General features: G+C 44.3%; 1 protein-coding gene across 2 annotated transcripts in view; it reads left to right on the top strand.

Annotated features, from left to right (window-relative positions):
* The first annotated feature begins 2335 nt into the window (after positions 1-2335).
* The window catches only part of LOC143406198 (HUWE1-associated protein modifying stress responses 1), a 51431-nt gene continuing 35775 nt past the window's right edge, over positions 2336-17991 (top strand). For both annotated transcript variants that reach the window (XM_077106102.1, XM_077106101.1), the window contains exons 1-3: positions 2336-2944; positions 3544-3624; positions 13315-13590. In XM_077106102.1, the coding sequence (XP_076962217.1) occupies positions 2719-2944; positions 3544-3624; positions 13315-13590 (583 nt within the window). In that variant the 5' untranslated portion in view covers positions 2336-2718. The remainder of the gene's footprint in view (positions 2945-3543; positions 3625-13314; positions 13591-17991) is intronic.

Genomic DNA, 17991 nt, shown 5'->3' with positions numbered 1-17991 from the left:
CTTCATTCCTTAGAAAGTACAAACTTAGGGGGCTGGTGTTGTGGCTGAGTGGTAGAGTGCTGGTCTAGCAAGCGCAAGGCCCTAGGTTCAATTCTCAGCACACATAAAAACAAATAAAGGTATTGTGTCCAACTACAACTAAAAAATAAATACAAAAAAATTTAATAAAAAGAAAGTACAAACTTAAGCAGGGCTGTCAAAGATGAAGTTGTGTGTGACTTGGTTTTACACAGGACATCAAATCTGGAGTATGATTAGTTCTGGTTTTCTTGTTGTTGTTGGTGGTGGTGGTGGTACTGGGGATTGAACCCAGGACGGGGGCACCACTGAGCCACATCCCCTGCCCTATATCTTATAAATTTTGACCCAAGTTCTTGCTAATTTTCCTGGGCTGGCCTGCAGCTTGCTATCCTCCTTCCTCACCTTCCTGAGTGATGGAATCACAGATGTGCACCACTGAGCCCTGTTAAACTTATTCTGTAAAAATAACTGAAGATTAGCCTGGCGCGGCGGCCCACATCTGTAATCCCAGAGGCTCAGGAGGCTGAGGCAGGAGGATCTCAAGTTCAAAGCCAGCCTCAGCAGAAGGGAGGCACTAAGCAACTCAGTGAAACTCTGTCTCTAAATAAAATACAAAATAGGGCTGGGGATGTGGCTCAGTGGTCGAGTGCCCCTGAGTTTAATCCCCCCCCCCCAACAAAAGAATCGAAGATTAATTTTTTTTGTATTGTAATTGTTATTGAAAAGTTTCTTTTTTCTTTTTTTTAATATCATAAACACAATACAACTCGTGTTTTCGCAGGGCCCACAAAAAATAGGCTGGTGACTAATGCTGAATGAAGCAACCAGCCTGCCTCCTGTCTCCCACTCTTTTCGGCCTGAAGGACTTGACCTTCCCCTGGTAATCCCTCTTCCTTGTTTTTGCTTTCTTGAAGCTTTTGCTTGGCTTGTCCTTCATACCATGGCCCGTCCTCCTCCCCTTTTTTTCTAAACCTTATCATTTAGGGTCCAACTAGGGACAAGACACAGACACCTGCGTTTTGGAACCTGTGTTTTGGTGAGATGACAAACAGTATCAATCAGCAGCGATCATTTCACATAGTGCAGACGCCGGGAGGGAGCAGGCCGCCTTAGGCTGGTCTCACGGCGGGGGGGGGGGGGGGCGGTCCTCGCACACGAGCCCCTGGGGCCAAGCCTGGACCCAGGAGTAAGAGCTCCCAGACAGGGGCCAAGACAGAAGGGAGCCGAGGTTCTGGAGAGTGGGCAGGGCAGTGCGGCGCGCGACACGGGCTACAAGGCGGACTGCGCGAAGTGGAATCAGGGCCCGGCGGGTCCTTGCAGGCCGCGGGGGCGGAGAGGTTCCGGGGCTCGGTACGGGCGCACTCCCGCGGGAGGCGCCCCGGCGGCCAGCGCGGAACGAGGGGGTCTGCGATCTGTGTGCGGTCACCGCCGGCGCGGCCCCCCCCCCGCCAGGGAGCCCCGAGGCCGCCCGGCGCCGCGCCCGGGCTCCCGCCCGCTGAGGCGCGCGTGGCCTGCGGCCGCACGTGGCCCGGGGGCGTGCTTCCCCGGACAGGTGCGGGCGCCGGCTCCCTCCCGCCTCAGCGGCCGCGGGGGCCGTGCGTCCCGAGGGCGCCCCCGAAGCGCTGCGGGCTTAGGCCCGCCCGGCCCGGCGCTCGGGTTTTTCTTGGGACGCTGGGCTCGCCCGAGTAAGAAATGAGACGGTGGAAAAAGACGGGGAATCCTTCGGCAAACTTGGGCACAAACTGCGCGTTTAATTCCCTTTCTCCACTTCCCTCCTCCCTCTGGGAGCCCGAGGGCTGGAACAGGCACTCAGCCACCCGTCACGCCCCTCCGTGCGAGCGGTGCAGTGCTACACTGGACTCGGCGTCCTCAGCGGCCTGGCAGCGCCGGAAAAGCCCCCGCCGGGTGCGGTCGCAGGGCTGGATCACGTGGCTCCCGCTCGGCGCCCCGCCGCTCAGGGGCATCAAGCCTTGCGCATGCGCTTCTACGAATCCCCCCCCCCCCCCCCCGCAACTCCGCACTTGGCTGGCTCGGACGCAACCACTGACAACTCCTCCCCCTCCTTTCCGTCTTCATCCTTCCTGACATTTCCTCCTTTTCCCCCGCCCATTGATGACGTCAGGGAGACAGGCTGATGAGCCAATCCCGACGCTGTGTTCAGGGGCCGGCACGCGGAACCGGTCGGCTCGGACCAATGGGGGCCCTCGCAGCGGGCGCGCCCCAACCGCTCGGGGGAGCCGTGCCGAGGGGGCGGTGCTTCCCAGTCAGCATGTGGGCGGGGGAGGGCGGGGACCAGCAGCCGCAGAGGCGTAGACGGCGGCGGCGGCGACGACGTTGCTCAGTCTTTGGGGTGGGCTCGGCGGCGCAGTCCGGGTTACGCGGAGGGCTCGGAGGGTAGTAGCGGCGGCCTTAGGGAGGCCGCGGCGCCATGGGTGGGCGGTAGGCCAGTGCGGCAGGCGAAGCCGGGGCCGTCAGCCGGCCCGGGGGCGGGGAGGCCCGGGGCGGGGGTCGTCCGGGCTGCGCGGGGCCGCGGGGCGGGGTCGCTGGCCGTCGGGGTGCAGGAGGCCTGGGCCGCCGCGAGGAGCCGCCGCCGGCCGCCGGGCCCCGCCGCCGGGCCGCTCGACGACGACGCTCCCGCGGGGGCCCCCCCTGAGGAGGACGCGGCGGCCGCGGCGAGGCCGCGGGAGGCCGCGGAGGATGGAGGAGCGGAAGGAGGAGGGCGAGGCGGAGATCCAGGAGCACGGGCCCGAGCACTGGTTCTCCAAGTGGGAGCGGCAGTGCCTGGCCGAGGCCGAGCAGGACGAGCAGCTGTCCCCTGAGCTGCAGGAGGAGGCGGCGGCCGCCGCGCAGCCCGAGCACAAGCAGCAGAAGCTGTGGCACCTCTTCCAGAACTCGGCCACCGCCGTGGCCCAGCTCTACAAAGGTGAGGCCGCGCCGCCATCTTGGCGCCGCCCGCCTGCCGCCCGGCCCGGTCCCCCCCGGTCCCGCCCGGCCCGCACCTCCCGCGCCCTGGGAGGCGGCGGGGCCCGGCGGTGCGGCCGCGGGGCTGGGGGTCGCGCTGCGCCCTCCCCCCCCCCAGACGGCGTCGCGGGGGGCGGCCGGCGCCGGGGGACCTCCCCGCCCGCTCGCCCGCCCGCCCCGGGCCCGCCGCGGCCCGGAGCCCCGGGTTTGGCCCGGCTCGGCTTGGCCCGACCCGGCCGGCGGGCAGGGAGGAGCCCCGCCACAAGATGGCGAAGGCGGCGACGGGGCCATTGTGCCCGCGTCCCGGGCTGCGGGCCGCCTCCCTGCGCCGGCGCTCGGGCTGCGCCGCCGTCCCCGCCCGTCGCGACCCCCGGTCCCCCGCGCCGCCCGGGATCCCGAAACCCCGGACAAAATGGCGAAGCCTAATATGGCCGTTCGGAGTGATTGACGCCCAAATAACATTCTCTCTCCCTGTCTCTGTCTGTGTCTGTGTCCTTGTGCGTGCGTTTCTTTTCGTTTTCTTTCGTCCTTTTTGTTTTTGTTTTGGTTTATCGTTTTCAGACCGAGTGTGTCAGCAGCCAGGACTTTCTCTCTGGGTCCCCTTCCAAAACGCAGCCACCGCCGTCACCAACCTCTACAAAGGTAAAGATAACCTTGCTGCATTGCCGGTTGAGGGGAAGGGCGGCCCGCGTCGGGGCGTGTGCCCCGCGTTCCCAGGGAGGTTCCGCAGCCGCGAGCACCTTGCAACTTGAGAATCTCGGTGGTGTCCTAGAGCGACTGCCGGCGGTTTTGATACCCCCCGACGCCTTCCCCGTCCCCTAGGGACATATGACAACACCTGGGGACGCTTTTGATTGTGAGAGGGTGCTGCGGGGTTTCCGCGCAGTGCCCAAGGCAGCCCCTCGCCGTGCAGCTAGGACTGTCTAGCTCCCAGACTCAGTCGTGAGTTTGTGAAGCCCTGAGCTGGAACACAGATTAAGACCCTGCTTCTCGGTGCAAAATTCAACAAGGGGAGAAAAAGAGTTTTTTTTTTTTTTTTTAAAACAAAGAAGTGGGAACACCCCGGGAAAGATTCTTGAGCAATTTAGAGCAAGGTAGTTTGGCATTTAAGTGCTATGAAAACGTGCTAATTGGACTCTGCCTGTGCTTATTTACATGCTAGCAATTTATCGGGTATTTTTCTTTAACACTACCTTGTGTCTGTGAATTGTTGGCAGGAAATCTGTGATCAGTTTTTAATAGCTTTGTGTTTTATGGTGCTGCTTTTCTGAAGTACATTTTCCCCCTTTGAAGAAATGAAGGTATGTAAGTGAACGTTTCTGCCCATTGTGCTCTCCTGACAACAATGGCTTTAGATGTTGTGCATTAAAGATACAGAAGATTTGGAAATTCGGGTTTGATTTTTGGCATATTTTCTGTGGAAAAAGGATTTGACATTAACAGTTGATCTTAATGAAAATGTAATGAAATTGCATGTTTTCAAACAGTAATGGAATTTAGTGCATTTAAAAAGATAATAGGCTGAAACAAGCTGTGGACTACCTCCTTATTCTCAGATTCTTATTTTTGTGTTAGAAGGCTCAAGTGGCTGCATTTTGTAGGATGAAATCCCTTATTGTGAGATTTCTTTAGTAGACTTTGCAGTTCTGGGGGACAGTAATTTTGAGAGCTCTTAACTGAAACTGGTCAGTAAGAATGTTAATTTTAGGGAATGAGGAACTAATAGTCTAGCCTTATACAGAAAAAGGAAACAGTTTAAATGGTGCCTTGGTAGTCAACTTTGATTTTTATGTAGCTGAGTTTCATCAATTTTGATTACTGAATAAATTGTTTTTTAATATCCATCAGTGCTTCAGGGTCTTTGGTGGTCTTTTTGAAACAGCTGTTGGTTTTATTTGGAAAGGGAATTTGAAAAATATACACTAAAACTCAATTTTTTAAAAACTTGAGTTTCTTGGAGTACAGTTTACATACAGTAAAATCATTTGTTTAGGTGTATAGTTTCATTTGGGCAAATGTGTATTACTAACAAATAGAAATAATTTTCCCCACCCCAGATCCAGGCACCCACTGATGTGATTGCTGTGTAGATTTGTGTAGTTTCCCCTTAACAACCGTATAATTTATTATTTTGTGTCTGGTTTCTTCCACTTAATGTAATGTTTTGAGCTGTATCAATTGAGTGCACATTGCAAGTACAGTAAGCTTTTTAATGGCTGAATAGTGTGTTGTATGGGGGTACCTTACATGGTCTAGCTTTTTGTTTCAGTTAACATTTTGCTTGAAGAGGAAGGCAAGGCTCTTAGATAAGACCTATAAATACAAATATTCTCTGGTTTTGGTGGTATTGTATACTGATAGCTATAGTCCTAGAGGTATACATCCTAACAGTTTTCTTTAAAGCTTATTATTCACTTTTTTTTTTTTTTTTAATTTGTTGGTACTTATTTTGGTTTATTCTGAGAAAGGATTTCACTAAGCTGCCCAGACTAATTTTGAGTTTTGAATTCTCCTGCCTCAGTCTCTGGAGTTGCTGGGATTATAGGATGTGCCACCATGCCCCCTGCTAGTGCTGACTATAAAGAAGAGGGGCTCAGAGGTTGGACTCTGAAATAATTCTTAATTTGATTACTTCATTTGAAAGAGCTTCTAATTTACTAGTTTTTTGTTGTTCAGAAATTTTAAGGGACATTAATTTTATTTTAAATAACCCATGTGGTTCCTGGATTGTATCCTGTTCCATAAAAGGAAACATCCCTTTTTACCTAACAGGAATAGATATATTGTATTTAGTGGAATTTGGAAGTGTAGCAGCATCTTACTTTTTTCTTATTTGTTGCCAGAAGAGTGGATGAGACTCTGCAGATGCTTACACCTTTCCTCTACAGGGTGTGGTCTTAGAGAACAGGCATACAGCTTTGGGGATAATCAGGTACCTTAAATAGAACCAATAAAATTAGCAGGGTAGTGTTACAAGTGCATGCAGCATTAAATAGTGGTAATTTAAATGAAATATTTAGGAAATCCTTTAAGTGGGCAGGACTCTTAAATTTTGTATAATTAAATACTTATCTGGCAAATTAAAACTGGCTCATTTTGCAGTGTGAGGAGTTTGACACTTGGACCAGCTTCTTCCAGTTTCTTGATAACTCCTACAATGAGCATGTAGGAGTGTCATAATTGAGGTTAAAAACCTAGTAGAGGGTCCCTTTTAATTGCCAGTAGGATTTTGAAAAGTTAAACTTTTGTTGCTTGGTTTGATTGGAATGTGGCTGCAAGGATTTGGAAAAAGAAGTTGGTGGTGTCCCCTCATTGAGGACAGAATTCAGTAAAATGAGTGCATTGTCCTCCAGATGGTAGGGGCAAACTTTGGTTTTATTTGTTAAGGAAGGGAAGGAAAATTCTGACTTTTGGTTCTTGGCTTTAAAAATCCAGAGGATCAAGTTTCTTCAATATCATTGAGTCCCTGGCTTAGTATGTTTTTTAATGTCTGCTGCTAAAGAGGGAAGTGAGAAGTAACTGAGTTGGTTTTAATCTAGCCAGTGTTTATGCTTATCTTGGCCAAGCCTATGTTTGCTTTTTTTTTTTTTTTGCCCCTGAACTGAAGAGGGAATCCAGGGCTTTGTGCATGACAGCCAAGTGCTTTAACGCTGAGCTACACCCCAGCCCTGTGTTTGCTTCTCAGTCTACCTCTTTATTTCTTGGGTGATGGGTTTCAATTTCTGTGTCTGATTCTTTGTTAGGAACTGTTCTCTTTATCTAGTTGTGAATTAATTTAGTTTGGAGCTGCTTGTTTTGTTCCCTAGATTTGGACTGATGGTTGTCCTTCAGGCAAGGCCCTGCTAAATAGCCTCCCAGAGCAGCCTGACTTGGGAGCCAATGCTAGATCACATTCCATAGAGTTGCTTCCCTCATTGTTCTTTCTCAGTTTTTTATTGTTTTCTTGGTCTTTACATTTTGGAAGTGTGTTTGAAGCATTGGTTGACTAGAGCCCTGTGACATCCATTGAGAGCTTTCTCTTGATCCTGTACTTACTAAAAGATGTTCCGAGGAAAGGAAAAGAAAAGATGTTTCTGGGTATCTTCTTTAGAAATGTCATTTACCCCCAGGTGTCTTGTGCTTTGGCAGTAAGGGTTAGCTTTATTGTCAGAATCTTGGAGTCTACACCAGATTATATGAGTTCATGTCTTGGCCCTGTGCTTAGCTGTGTGTAGTCCTGGAGACAGATATTTGAGCCAGGTGTTTCACCGTTGTGTCCATCAGTCATCTTAAGTGGGGCTAGGTACCCATAAATTATAGCTCTTAGTTCTGTTCTTGGTATATAGTGAGGGCCCAAGTGTTGATTGTATTGGTAGTTAAGTTTTAACTATTTCTCAGATGTTTCTCATGTTGAGCAGTGGTTAACATGAAGGGAGGTTTATTTTGTCTTCAGAATTTTTTTTTCTTATGTTGGAATAAGGTTTATAGTATGTTTGTTCCTTCTTTATTGTCTTTTCCTAAAAGGGACAAACATAAATAGAAGTAACAGGTGAGAAAAAGAGTGTGATGTACATCCAAGTCCTCTAATACGGTGTTCTAATTCAAATGTGGCCCTTTTGAACTAAAAGGTCAATGGTGAACAGAAATGTAAATTTGCCAGCTGGTGGGTGACTGTAAACGGTCAGGGAGATAGATGGCACTGGTTTGTGACACTTCTTGGCAAAAACTTATTATTGAGCTTTGAGACTGTTCATAATACTTCAGTGTAGACTATGGTTAGAAATTTAATCTCTGCCAGAAGGGTGGTGCATGCATGGCTGTGATTCCCAGCTACTTGTGGGGCTGAGGTAGGGAGATCACAAGGGGGAGAACAGGGATTGGAGGCCAGGCAGGCAACAATCCATGGCTGCTCTGATTCTCCCCTGTTTTTGTCCTTTGTTCTGCATGCCAGGTGAAGATGAAGTAAATGTAAAATAATGGAGAAGGTAGTGTGTAATTTTGCATTACAGTTGGAAAAAGTTTTATTTTGGCTTTGACTCAGACCTTCAGGTTCCTAATGAAGCATTACATTCCCCTCACACTCCCTAGACTGGATCGATAGTATAAGTTTAATTAAAGGGAAATATTTTGTAGTCGGTAGTTTTCCTTAGACGTATACCAGCAGTATGTTATTGTTTGTAGATTCTCTAAGGAAAATGAGAGATAGCCTTTTCTTTTGCTGGGGAGAAGAACAGGTTGAAGGAACTCTGCCATTTGCCCAACTTTGGAAAAGGCCTTTTGAGCCTCGTTTATTGTTTATGATATTGGATTACCTTCTTGGATTGACTTAGCAAAGTTCGTGTTTTTTTTTTTTTTTTTAAAGTTGTCAATGGACCTTTATTTTGTTTATATGCGATGCTAAGAATCAAACCCAGTGCCTCACACATGCTAGGCATGTGTTCTACCACTGAGCCACAACCCCAGTCCCACATAAAGTTTTGTATCAAAAAACATTAAAGCTTTGTAAAATGCATGCTTAGCATGCTCCATGCCCTGGGTTTGATCCCCAGCTCCAACTGAATTGTCTATATATCAATGTAAGAAAGTGATATTCACCTGAGAATAATGAGATTGTGTGCACTCTGCCCCTACTCCATCCTCCTGCAGTCGTGGGAAGAGTTCTGAAATCCCTTGTTCCTAATCAACTTCTTATATGAAACATTAATAAAAAGTTGGACATATCCTGTGATTATTGTATAAATCAGTTTCTTGTTTGTTTTAAGGAGATCGATGTGGTGTTAAAGGTTAGATTGACATTTTGATACCCTTGGATATTCACCTAAAGTTTGAGTTTATGGCTCTTTTCTACAGTGGCTTTGGATTTGGTAAAATAGGTTGGATACAAGACTGATGTATGGTTTCTGTCCTTTGCTTTTTTGGGTCAGGGTCCTGAAGTGTCTGCACTTAAAATTTGGGTGTCCAGTGCCAGTGCTTTGCTGAGTCTTCAGGAAGCTACCTAAACACAACTTTTTTTTTGGCGGGGGGGGGGGTGCTACCAGGTATTGAACTCAGGGACATTTGACCATTGAACCACATCCCCAGTTCTATTTTGTATTTTATTTAGAGACAGGATCTCACTGAATTGCTTAGCCTCTCTTAGCCTCTCGCTTTTGCTGAGGCTGGCTTTGAACATCCTTCTGCCTCAGCTTCCTGAGCCAATGGGATTACAGGTGTGTACCACGATGCCTGGCTTAAAAACAACTATTTTAAATGCTCTAGCACCAACAGGAGACATTCTATTTAGGGGAAATAACTAGGTTTGATTAATTTAGGTGGTAAAGTGATTGGGCTTGGCTTTCAGAATATGCTGTTAGTGCTGCCAAACCAAGTTAAGCCCAAATAGACCAAAAGCATGTACCTAAAACCTTAAATATTAGCTGGTCATGTAATCCCAGTGGCTCAGGAGGCTGAGGCAGGAGGATTGCAAGTTCAAAGTCAGCCTTAGCAACAGTGAGGTGCTAAGCAACTCAGACCCTGTTTCTAAATAAAATACCAAATAGGGCTGGGGATTTGACTCGGTGGTAGAGTGATCCTGGGTTCAATCCCTGGTACCCACACACACACAAAAAGACTAAATATTGTCTGATTTTTCTCTTCCTTCTAGTCCATGAATTAGTATTTAAAAAAATGACTGATTTTTATTAAATTCTTTTTCAAACAGTTCAAATGTTGAGACTTAATCAAAAATTTTGGTGCAATGATTGGTTAACTGCATGATTAATTTATTCTACTTTATTATTTAGATTTTTGGTACCAGGGATTGAAATCAGGGGGCCATTTGGCACTGAGCCACATCCCCAGTCTTTTTTATTTTTCATTTTGAGGCAGGGCCTTGTTAAGATGCTTAGGCTGGCTTTGAACTTGCAATTCTTACTTTATAGGTGTGCCTCACTGCACCTAGTCATCTGCATAATTTCTTAAAGAAGTTCAAAGCTTGTTGATTTCTAAACCAGGCTGCTAGTGATAGTGTGTTTTCCAGTGTTGTTCAAAACCTATGATGAGAGCATCAGCCCTGCATCTGTCAGTTGGGACTTTATTTTGGGGTGTGTGTGTCTGTGTGTGTGTTTTGCTAGCAAAAAGCTCTATCACTGAGCTGCATCCCCTAGCCCTGCTGGGACTTGGGTCCTTAATCAGAAGAGTCCAAAATACTTGGTCAAGCCCCTTGTTCCGACGACTGGTCTTTAAAACCATCTCATGTGACCCCCTCCCTTTGATCAAGTTTTGTATCAAGCTTAGGCTCTCTTCCTCTATCTTTTTCATGCATCCGTTCTTCCATTTTTTTCCAATTCTGGGCCTATCTCCTTTTTTTTTTTTTTTAAATGGAGTTTGAGGGGCTGGGGATGTGGCTCAAGCGGTAGTGTGCTCACCTGGCATGCGTGCGGCCCAGGTTCGATCCTCAGCACCACATATGGACAAAGATGTTGTGTCCGCCAAATACTAAAAAAAAAAAAAAAAAACAACAAAAACAAGATAAATGGAGTTTGAACCCAGGGGTGCTCTACTCCTCTGAGCTATGTGTCCTCGGCCTTATTTATTTTTTTTGTACTAGGGATTTAATCCAGGAACACTAAAAACTGAGCTACAACCCCAGCCTTTTTATTTTATTTTGATACAGTCTCACTAAGTTTCTTTAGGGTCTTGCTAAGTTGCTGAGGCTGGCCTCGAACCTGCAATCTTTCTGCCTTCTTCACCTCCCAAATTGCTGAATTAACAGGCATCTGCCATCATGGTGGTGCCTGTTAACTAAATGCCAGGCTGACCTTGAACTTTGGATTCTTCTGCTTAAGCTTTCTGAGTATTGGGGTTTACAGGTGTGTGCTACTATGCTTAGCTTTTGTTTAGTTCTTGAAAGATAGTTTTCTCACTATTGGGAGGCAGAAATGAAAAGTTATAAGATTGATTGAAAACAGTTTTGGGTAGAGCAGGTTTGTAAAAACCTGACTGTTTCTATGTTTGCCTTTTTTTTTTTTTATGTATCTTTCTGTGGGTGCCTGGGATAGACTTAGCTTGCTCAATGATTTGATTTCCTTTAAATGACTCCAGCTCTTTGAGAATTTTTTGAGGACTAGATACAGCTTTCCAAGGTCATGATAGGTTCATCCATCCATCTTAAGGTTGGCTTTCCTGTAAGTCGTTTCTCCAAGAGATGAGAAGGTGGTGGTTTGCCCTCGTAGCTGTTTCCCTTTGAAATGGAGTTCACATCTGCTTTGTGAGTGGTGAAATGAGTAATTATTACTGTGTCAAGCCATTATTCTAGCAGAGACACTGTAGAAATGACTTAACTCTTAGGGCTACTTTTATATATGCAAAATTGGGCTGATTGCCTTCTCAGTGATGGAGGGGTAAGTGAGAAGATGTGAAAACAGTGTTGTATACCACAAGTTCTCAGTGGATGTTAAATTCTAGTCCTGGTCCTTTTCATTTTGAAGTATAAAGAAGAATCCTCCCATGGCCAGCCTCTTCATTTTCTTGTTGATCTTCAGCATTAAAGGTTGGTCATCTGCTAAGGGCTAGGCCTTGTTAACAAACAGTTCTGCTTGTTTTGCCACACTCTTGTCATCTTACTTTTTTTTTTTTTCTTTTTTGAGGGGGTGGTGGTACTGAGGATGGAACCCAGGGCTTTGTACTTGTTGAGCACACACTGTATCACTGAACTGTACTCCTAGTCCTTTCTTTTTTAATAGTTCATGTTCGTTGAGCTTGGGAGCCTATCCTCTGTGATGTCTTTTTTTTTTTTTTTTTTTTAAGAGAGAGAGAGGATTTTTTAATTATTTTTTAGTTTTTGGCGGACACAACATCTTTCTTTGTATGTGGTGCTGAGGATCGAACCCGGGCTGCACGCATGCCAGGCGAGCACGCTACTGCTTGAGCCACATCCCCAGCCCTGTGATGTCTTGATTATTGTCCATTTTTCTGGGACATGGCTGTTCATTGTGTGTTGCTTTTCCTTTCAGACTCTACCCTAGATGTAGCAGACATAGAATTAAAATAATTAAAGCTAGGAATGGTAGTAGAGAATGTGTCTTGTTGCTTTTACAGAAGGTTCAGGGATAAAGGAGCCATCTTGTTGAGTGCTATTTAAAGACACTCAAGTGATTTTGTGCTAGCTCAGCAGCCAACTAAAAGTAAATTGCAGTGACTTGAATTTTCAAACATTTTTGTCAACTGGATAAAACCACTAAAGGGCAGGGAGTTTTTCATTAGATTCAGGTTCCTCTTATGAGGAGTTAAGATTGGGAATTTTAAGGCAAGGGAATGATTGTGAATTAAGCTACTGGGAATTGGAAGAAGGATGAAAATATACCACAGCAATTAATGAAGCTTCTTATTTCCAACCGCTCTTGTTTTATTTTTTAATTTTTTATTATCCTTATTTTTATGTGGTGCTGAGGATTGAACTTAGTGTTTCACGCATGCTAGGTGAGCGCTCTACCTCTGAGCCACAACCCCAGCCCTCCTGTTTGGTTTTTGTGTAGAATAAAACTACAGAATTAATTTTCCCTTCATTTTTCTAAACTGTTTGCTGCAGCCTTGTGATAACCCTTCCAGTTGGGGTACATCTCAAGTTACATGTGATATTTAGGCATCTGATGCCACCAACATTTCATGAGAATCCACATTTTGAGAATAGGGGCTTGCTAAGTTGTGGACTGGCTTTGAATTTGTGATCCTCTTGCCCCTCAGTCTTCGAGGATGCTGGGTTATGTGTCACAACTCCTGGCTGAGGATTTGCTCTTCTGAAGGAGAACAATTTAACTTAGTGGTAATGGTCTCATAGACTTTGGAACAAAATTCTAGCTCTTATGTGTGTACTGTGACCTTGAAGGAATTACCTTGAATACTTCAATTTCCTTTTGGAGTAAGGGGATAGTAGTACCTGTCTCAAAGTAGATTTATTACCTTTCTCATGTGAAACTAAGTACTAATAAACATCTGATAATTTAGTTATTGTTGGTACTATTAAACTAAACTAGGCTAAGTAAGTTATTTTAGGTAGTTTGACTAAATATTTCTAAAATTTTTTTTTAAAGGAAAAGAAACTATGATTATGTGATGTATGAATTCTGAATTTAGAACACTTAGACTACATTTAGGGCTGGGATGTACCTCCAGAGCACTTGCCTAGAATGTGAGAATACATGTATAACATTCTAGCGTGACTGACAAAACATTTCTGATTATTAGATTACTTATGGGTTAAGAGGCCTCATAGTTCATAATTCATTTGGTTAACTTATTAAAAGTTTTCTTTAGATGGGAATATAGGATGGCTCTAACGATTATCATGTGTCTTTTTTCTTTTTTCCCTAATAGAAAGTGTGGATACCCATCAGCGAAGTTTTGATATTGGAATTCAGATTGGCTATCAGCGACGCAATAAGGATGTGCTGGCTTGGGTTAAAAAACGCAGAAGAACTATTCGTAGAGAAGATTTGATCAGCTTCCTGTGTGGAAAGGTTCCTCCACCACGAAACTCTAGAGCTCCCCCAAGACTGACTGTAGTGTCCCCTAACCGAGCTACTTCAACGGAAACTAGCTCATCTGTAGAGACTGATTTGCAACCCTTCCGGGAAGCCATAGCTCTGCATGGTAAAGCCGTTTAAACATATTTCTTTGGAAAAATGGTTAAGAGTGTGCCTGTGGACCCATTTTCACATTTAGGTTTAGGTCCAGATATATTGTCTTTTTTTTGTCACTTATAGTAAACACTTGCTCTAGAAATGTTGAAATAGTATGTAAGCTAAGAACTTAACAGGCATCTTTGACTGTCAGCTAGCCTGTCCTAAAAATGTTTTTAGAAAGTTAGTTTGAGCTTATTGGTGTTACAATAACAATCTTTTTTCAACATTGACTAGAATTTGTTGCTTGATGCTTTCATGTTGTACATGTTTTCTTACTCTTTTGAGTCAGGGGAAGTTCTTATGTCTTAAGAATTCTGTTATGTTTATAGTTGCTTGGAGAGCCGGTCCATGACAAGCAAGTAAAGCAGGTAATTGTTGGGTTAGTTCTCATGGGAACTGGGAACTGCCTTTGAACACCCTTCATTATCTAGTGTGCTCTAGAGGATGGGAGTTGATGACCTGAGAGGGGACGGTTGGAAGAGTCATTGACTTTTTTTTTTTTTTTTTTTTTTTCCCTTTTCCTGTTTTCCCTCAGGTCCTCCTTGCTTTGATAGTCAGGATCCCTAGAGGGGCAGCTAGTGGCAGGTCCATCACCACCTCCCCAGCCAGATCTGTCATCCAAAGGCATTCTCAGTTAAGGGGTTTGAGCACTTGCCTAGAATGTGTGAGAAAACATTAGTGTTAACTGGAGAAGCCTGGGGAGTGCAGTCAGTGATAAGTCTGTTGCTTGCTGCTCTTTAATGCAGACTTCCATGTAGAATTGGAGACTTAATCACTTGTACCATAGCATGTAAAAACTGCTGCCAAAAAACCAGCGAAATAATAAGACTTTGTTGAAATCAAGATGAAAACCTTGATCATAAACAGATGACTAGGCAGGTAGGGGTAACTAGTGAGTTAGGTCATGAGTCCTGTTAAAAGTTAACATTTCTAGGCCATAGAGTAAGTCTTCTGAAACAAAGTTAACCTGCTAATAAAAAGAATGGGATTATATATAAAGGGCTTCTATATAGCATTGAAACTCTAATTCTTGCAGAGATTCTCTTTTGACAAACCTTGATTCTTTCTTGAACCCTTAATCAGAACATAGAGTTGGAAAAAGTTTTTAGTTTTTGACTTTCCTGATTGCAAGTTTATTTATGGTAAGCTAAAATCAAAACCACTTACAGGAAAGCCCATGTTGTATGAATGCAGTCTTAACACTGTACATTGTTTCTTATGTATCAGAATAAGGCTGTTCAGAACATTTGCAAAAATGAGATCGATCTGTTCCTACTGAATTAGTTTCATATCTTTTCCCTTAAGTTTGGAAAACCAGCAATGAGATGTACATAGTTTGTCAGATTAATTTTATTGCATGATAATATGTGATGTAGTTGTGTCTCCTAGGCATTCTGATTTTCATCAAGTGGATTTATGACTCATTCCATACTTAAAGTATGCTTTTCTGTATTATACTACTATCCGTAGAAGATAGTTTTAAGAAAAATAAGTCACTCTTGCTATAGAATCTTAATGCAGCAGTGTGCATGGCAAAAAGGATGAGCTTGGTCCTCCTTGAAAAGCTGCTCTGCTCCCGCTCCCATTACACTTCCTCACATCCTGTGGTTTACTGTTTTTTGAACTTTGGGACTCTTTAGTGATAAGATTGTAGAAGGAACTGTTTATAATTTTGACCTATGTTGAAGTTATTAGGGTTTTAGAAAGCTGAAACAAACTATGTAGAAAATGATTTTTCCCTACAATAAGTTTGTAATGTAGTATTAATACATTAGATATAGAACATATTCTTGAGATTCATACCTCTGATTCATGTAGTTAAAATGTTAACTGGTGTTGGTGAAGTAATTTCCCCTTGAAAGAAGCTACAGAATCAGATTATACTGATTTTTTTTGCTCTACTAGTGGTTTGCAGGAACATCAGTGTATTCAGGAGAATACTAACTTGAGTATTCAAAGAAAGTAGTTTGTATAATAAGAGGGCATTGTTAACTATAAATAGTAATGTAGATTAATGGCTGCCTTTACTCTTATTTTATATATGTAATTTATAAATTGAAGTGAAATCTAGGTTAAGGTGATATTTTTATTTTTTGTGGTACTGGGGCTTGAACTCGGTTTCTATGCTAGGCAAGCATTCTACCATCAAGTTAAGTCCCTAGCCCTTTTTTTTTTTTTTTTTTTTTTTTTTTGAGATGGGGTCTCCCTAAGTTGGTGAGTCTGGCCTTGCACATGTCATCTTCCTGTTTCAGCCTCCCAAGTTCCTGGGATTACAGGTGTGTGCTGCCATACTTGGCCCAAGGTGATTTTTAAACATATATTTGGCAACATTTTAATTTGGATAAATACTAAGCTGGAATTCTGCTCATCACATAATTTGCTTAGCCATATCTGAAGTACAACTAAAGTCAAATGGAAGTTTTTGAAATCCTTCGTTGAAGGGAGAGTCTAAATTCATGAAGTTTTTATAGGGCAGAGAGATGTGAGAAAATAATCAGTATGTTGAGGCAGACTTGAGTTTATAATCCAAGTAAATATTCCATTCCTCCTCATGTTCTGTCTCTTTACAAAGAGGACAGTTTCTCCCAAAATTTTTTTCATCAGCTCACACCCACCCTACCAATATCTTCATCACATTTACTCATAAATATATCTAAAATCCCTTTGATAGAAAAGTGGCAAAGACTTGAAATATTTGCAGAGCATTTCATGTAGACAGGATGTGATGTCGAATACCTTCATCAGCCTTGGGCTTAGTAAGAGACTTATGTAAATAGTTTTAATAAAAGTATATCAATTTTCTGGCCTGGTGGCACACATGTATAATCCCAGCAATTTAGAGGCTGAGGCAGGAGGATCAAAAGGCCAACCTCAGCAACTTAGTGAGGCTCTAAGCAACTTAGCAAGACCCTGTCTCAAAATTTAAAAAAAGGAGGGGGGTTGGGGATGTGGTGCAGTGTGGGTCAAGCTACCCTGGGTTAAATCTCCAGTACCCCAAAAAAAATATCAATTAATGGTTATCAGACCGTTCCAGTCCAGTCAAAGCTACTTTAGTTAATGGTTAGCAAGGTTTAAGACTACAATCCAGTGCTTTATTTTGATACTCTCTGCATCATGTGGCTTCTTCCCTGTGTACTAAGGAACCCAGTCAGTCATTGGATGTTAGACTCAGAAATTAAATGGGTGCATGCTGAATTGATATTTGTCCTTTTCTTGTTAATCTTAAAAACTTACTGAGAGCAGAATCAGTAACTTTTGTTTTTGTGTACATAGTATTTCAGGTAGACCAAAACTCACCTGGACCATTTTGAGTTCTGCTTGTCTGTCAGCTCCTTAGTCGCCTTTCTTCTAGAACTGCTTCTATCTTTAACGCTACTTCGGCTTCCCTGAGGATCTTTCACTGACCTGAATTAGATTTCCTAGGGTCCTAGTGCTATTTGCCACTATCTGCAGGCCCTGGAGGGCCACCTCACTCTTAACTTCCAGATCTGTACCTCTTGTTTAGACCTCCAGACCACCAAACATGTGTCCCATTGTTTTTTGGAATTCATCTCTTAGTGTGTATGATAGGCATTTTTTTCAGATGACAGTTCAGACTGACTTAGCTGTTCAGTAGATTTTGTGCAGTCTTTAGGAATATGTAGGTGAAAGTGCTTCTGTTGAGGCAAATATTGATGACTTATTTTTATTTTTTATTTTTTAAAGAGAGAATTTTTTAACATTTTTTTTAGTACTTGGTGGACACAACATCTTTGTATGTGGTGCTGAGGATCGAACCCGGGCCGCACGCATGCCAGGCGAGTGCGCTACCACTTGAGCCACATCCCCAGCCCCATTGATGACTTATTTTAATGTCATGAATGTTGGATAAGATATTCTCAGGGCAGAAAGGGATGTTTCACGATGTGGCTTTGCTGTGGGTTCAGGGAGGCCCTCTGGAGGAGGTGGGCTGGGGCATAGGTACTTTGTTCTTGCTCCTCCCCGTGTCTGAGTTGATCCAGTCACTAGTCCATCTTTCATGAGAGCACTGAGTGATCTTTTCACTGCTTATGGTTTCTCTGTGGCCTACAAGGATAAGTTCAGGCTCAGCATGGCATTATAAGGCCCTAGTGGTCTGGTCTTGGCCTGGGTCACCTATCCCAGCCATACTATGAAATCTCTTTAATACTCCTGTCTCCTTTTTTATAACTAATAGGACTGATCAGATGTCACTTCTGTGACTCGGCTTTTCTCCAGTTCCTCCATTCTCTAAAGTCTTACCCGAGCAGGGCTTCAGTTTGTTTCCATCACTGTTTCTTCCTGCGGCTGGGGCAGTATTAAACAGGGGCCTTGTCTTGTTCCTTCTGTTTTTGACAGAACCTAGCAAGGA

Source organism: Callospermophilus lateralis, chromosome 19 (assembly GCF_048772815.1).
Source record: "Callospermophilus lateralis isolate mCalLat2 chromosome 19, mCalLat2.hap1, whole genome shotgun sequence".
Classification (NCBI taxonomy): domain Eukaryota; kingdom Metazoa; phylum Chordata; class Mammalia; order Rodentia; family Sciuridae; genus Callospermophilus; species Callospermophilus lateralis.
The sequence above is the reverse complement of the archived record's forward strand: the minus strand, read 5'-3'. Positions and strand labels throughout refer to the sequence as shown.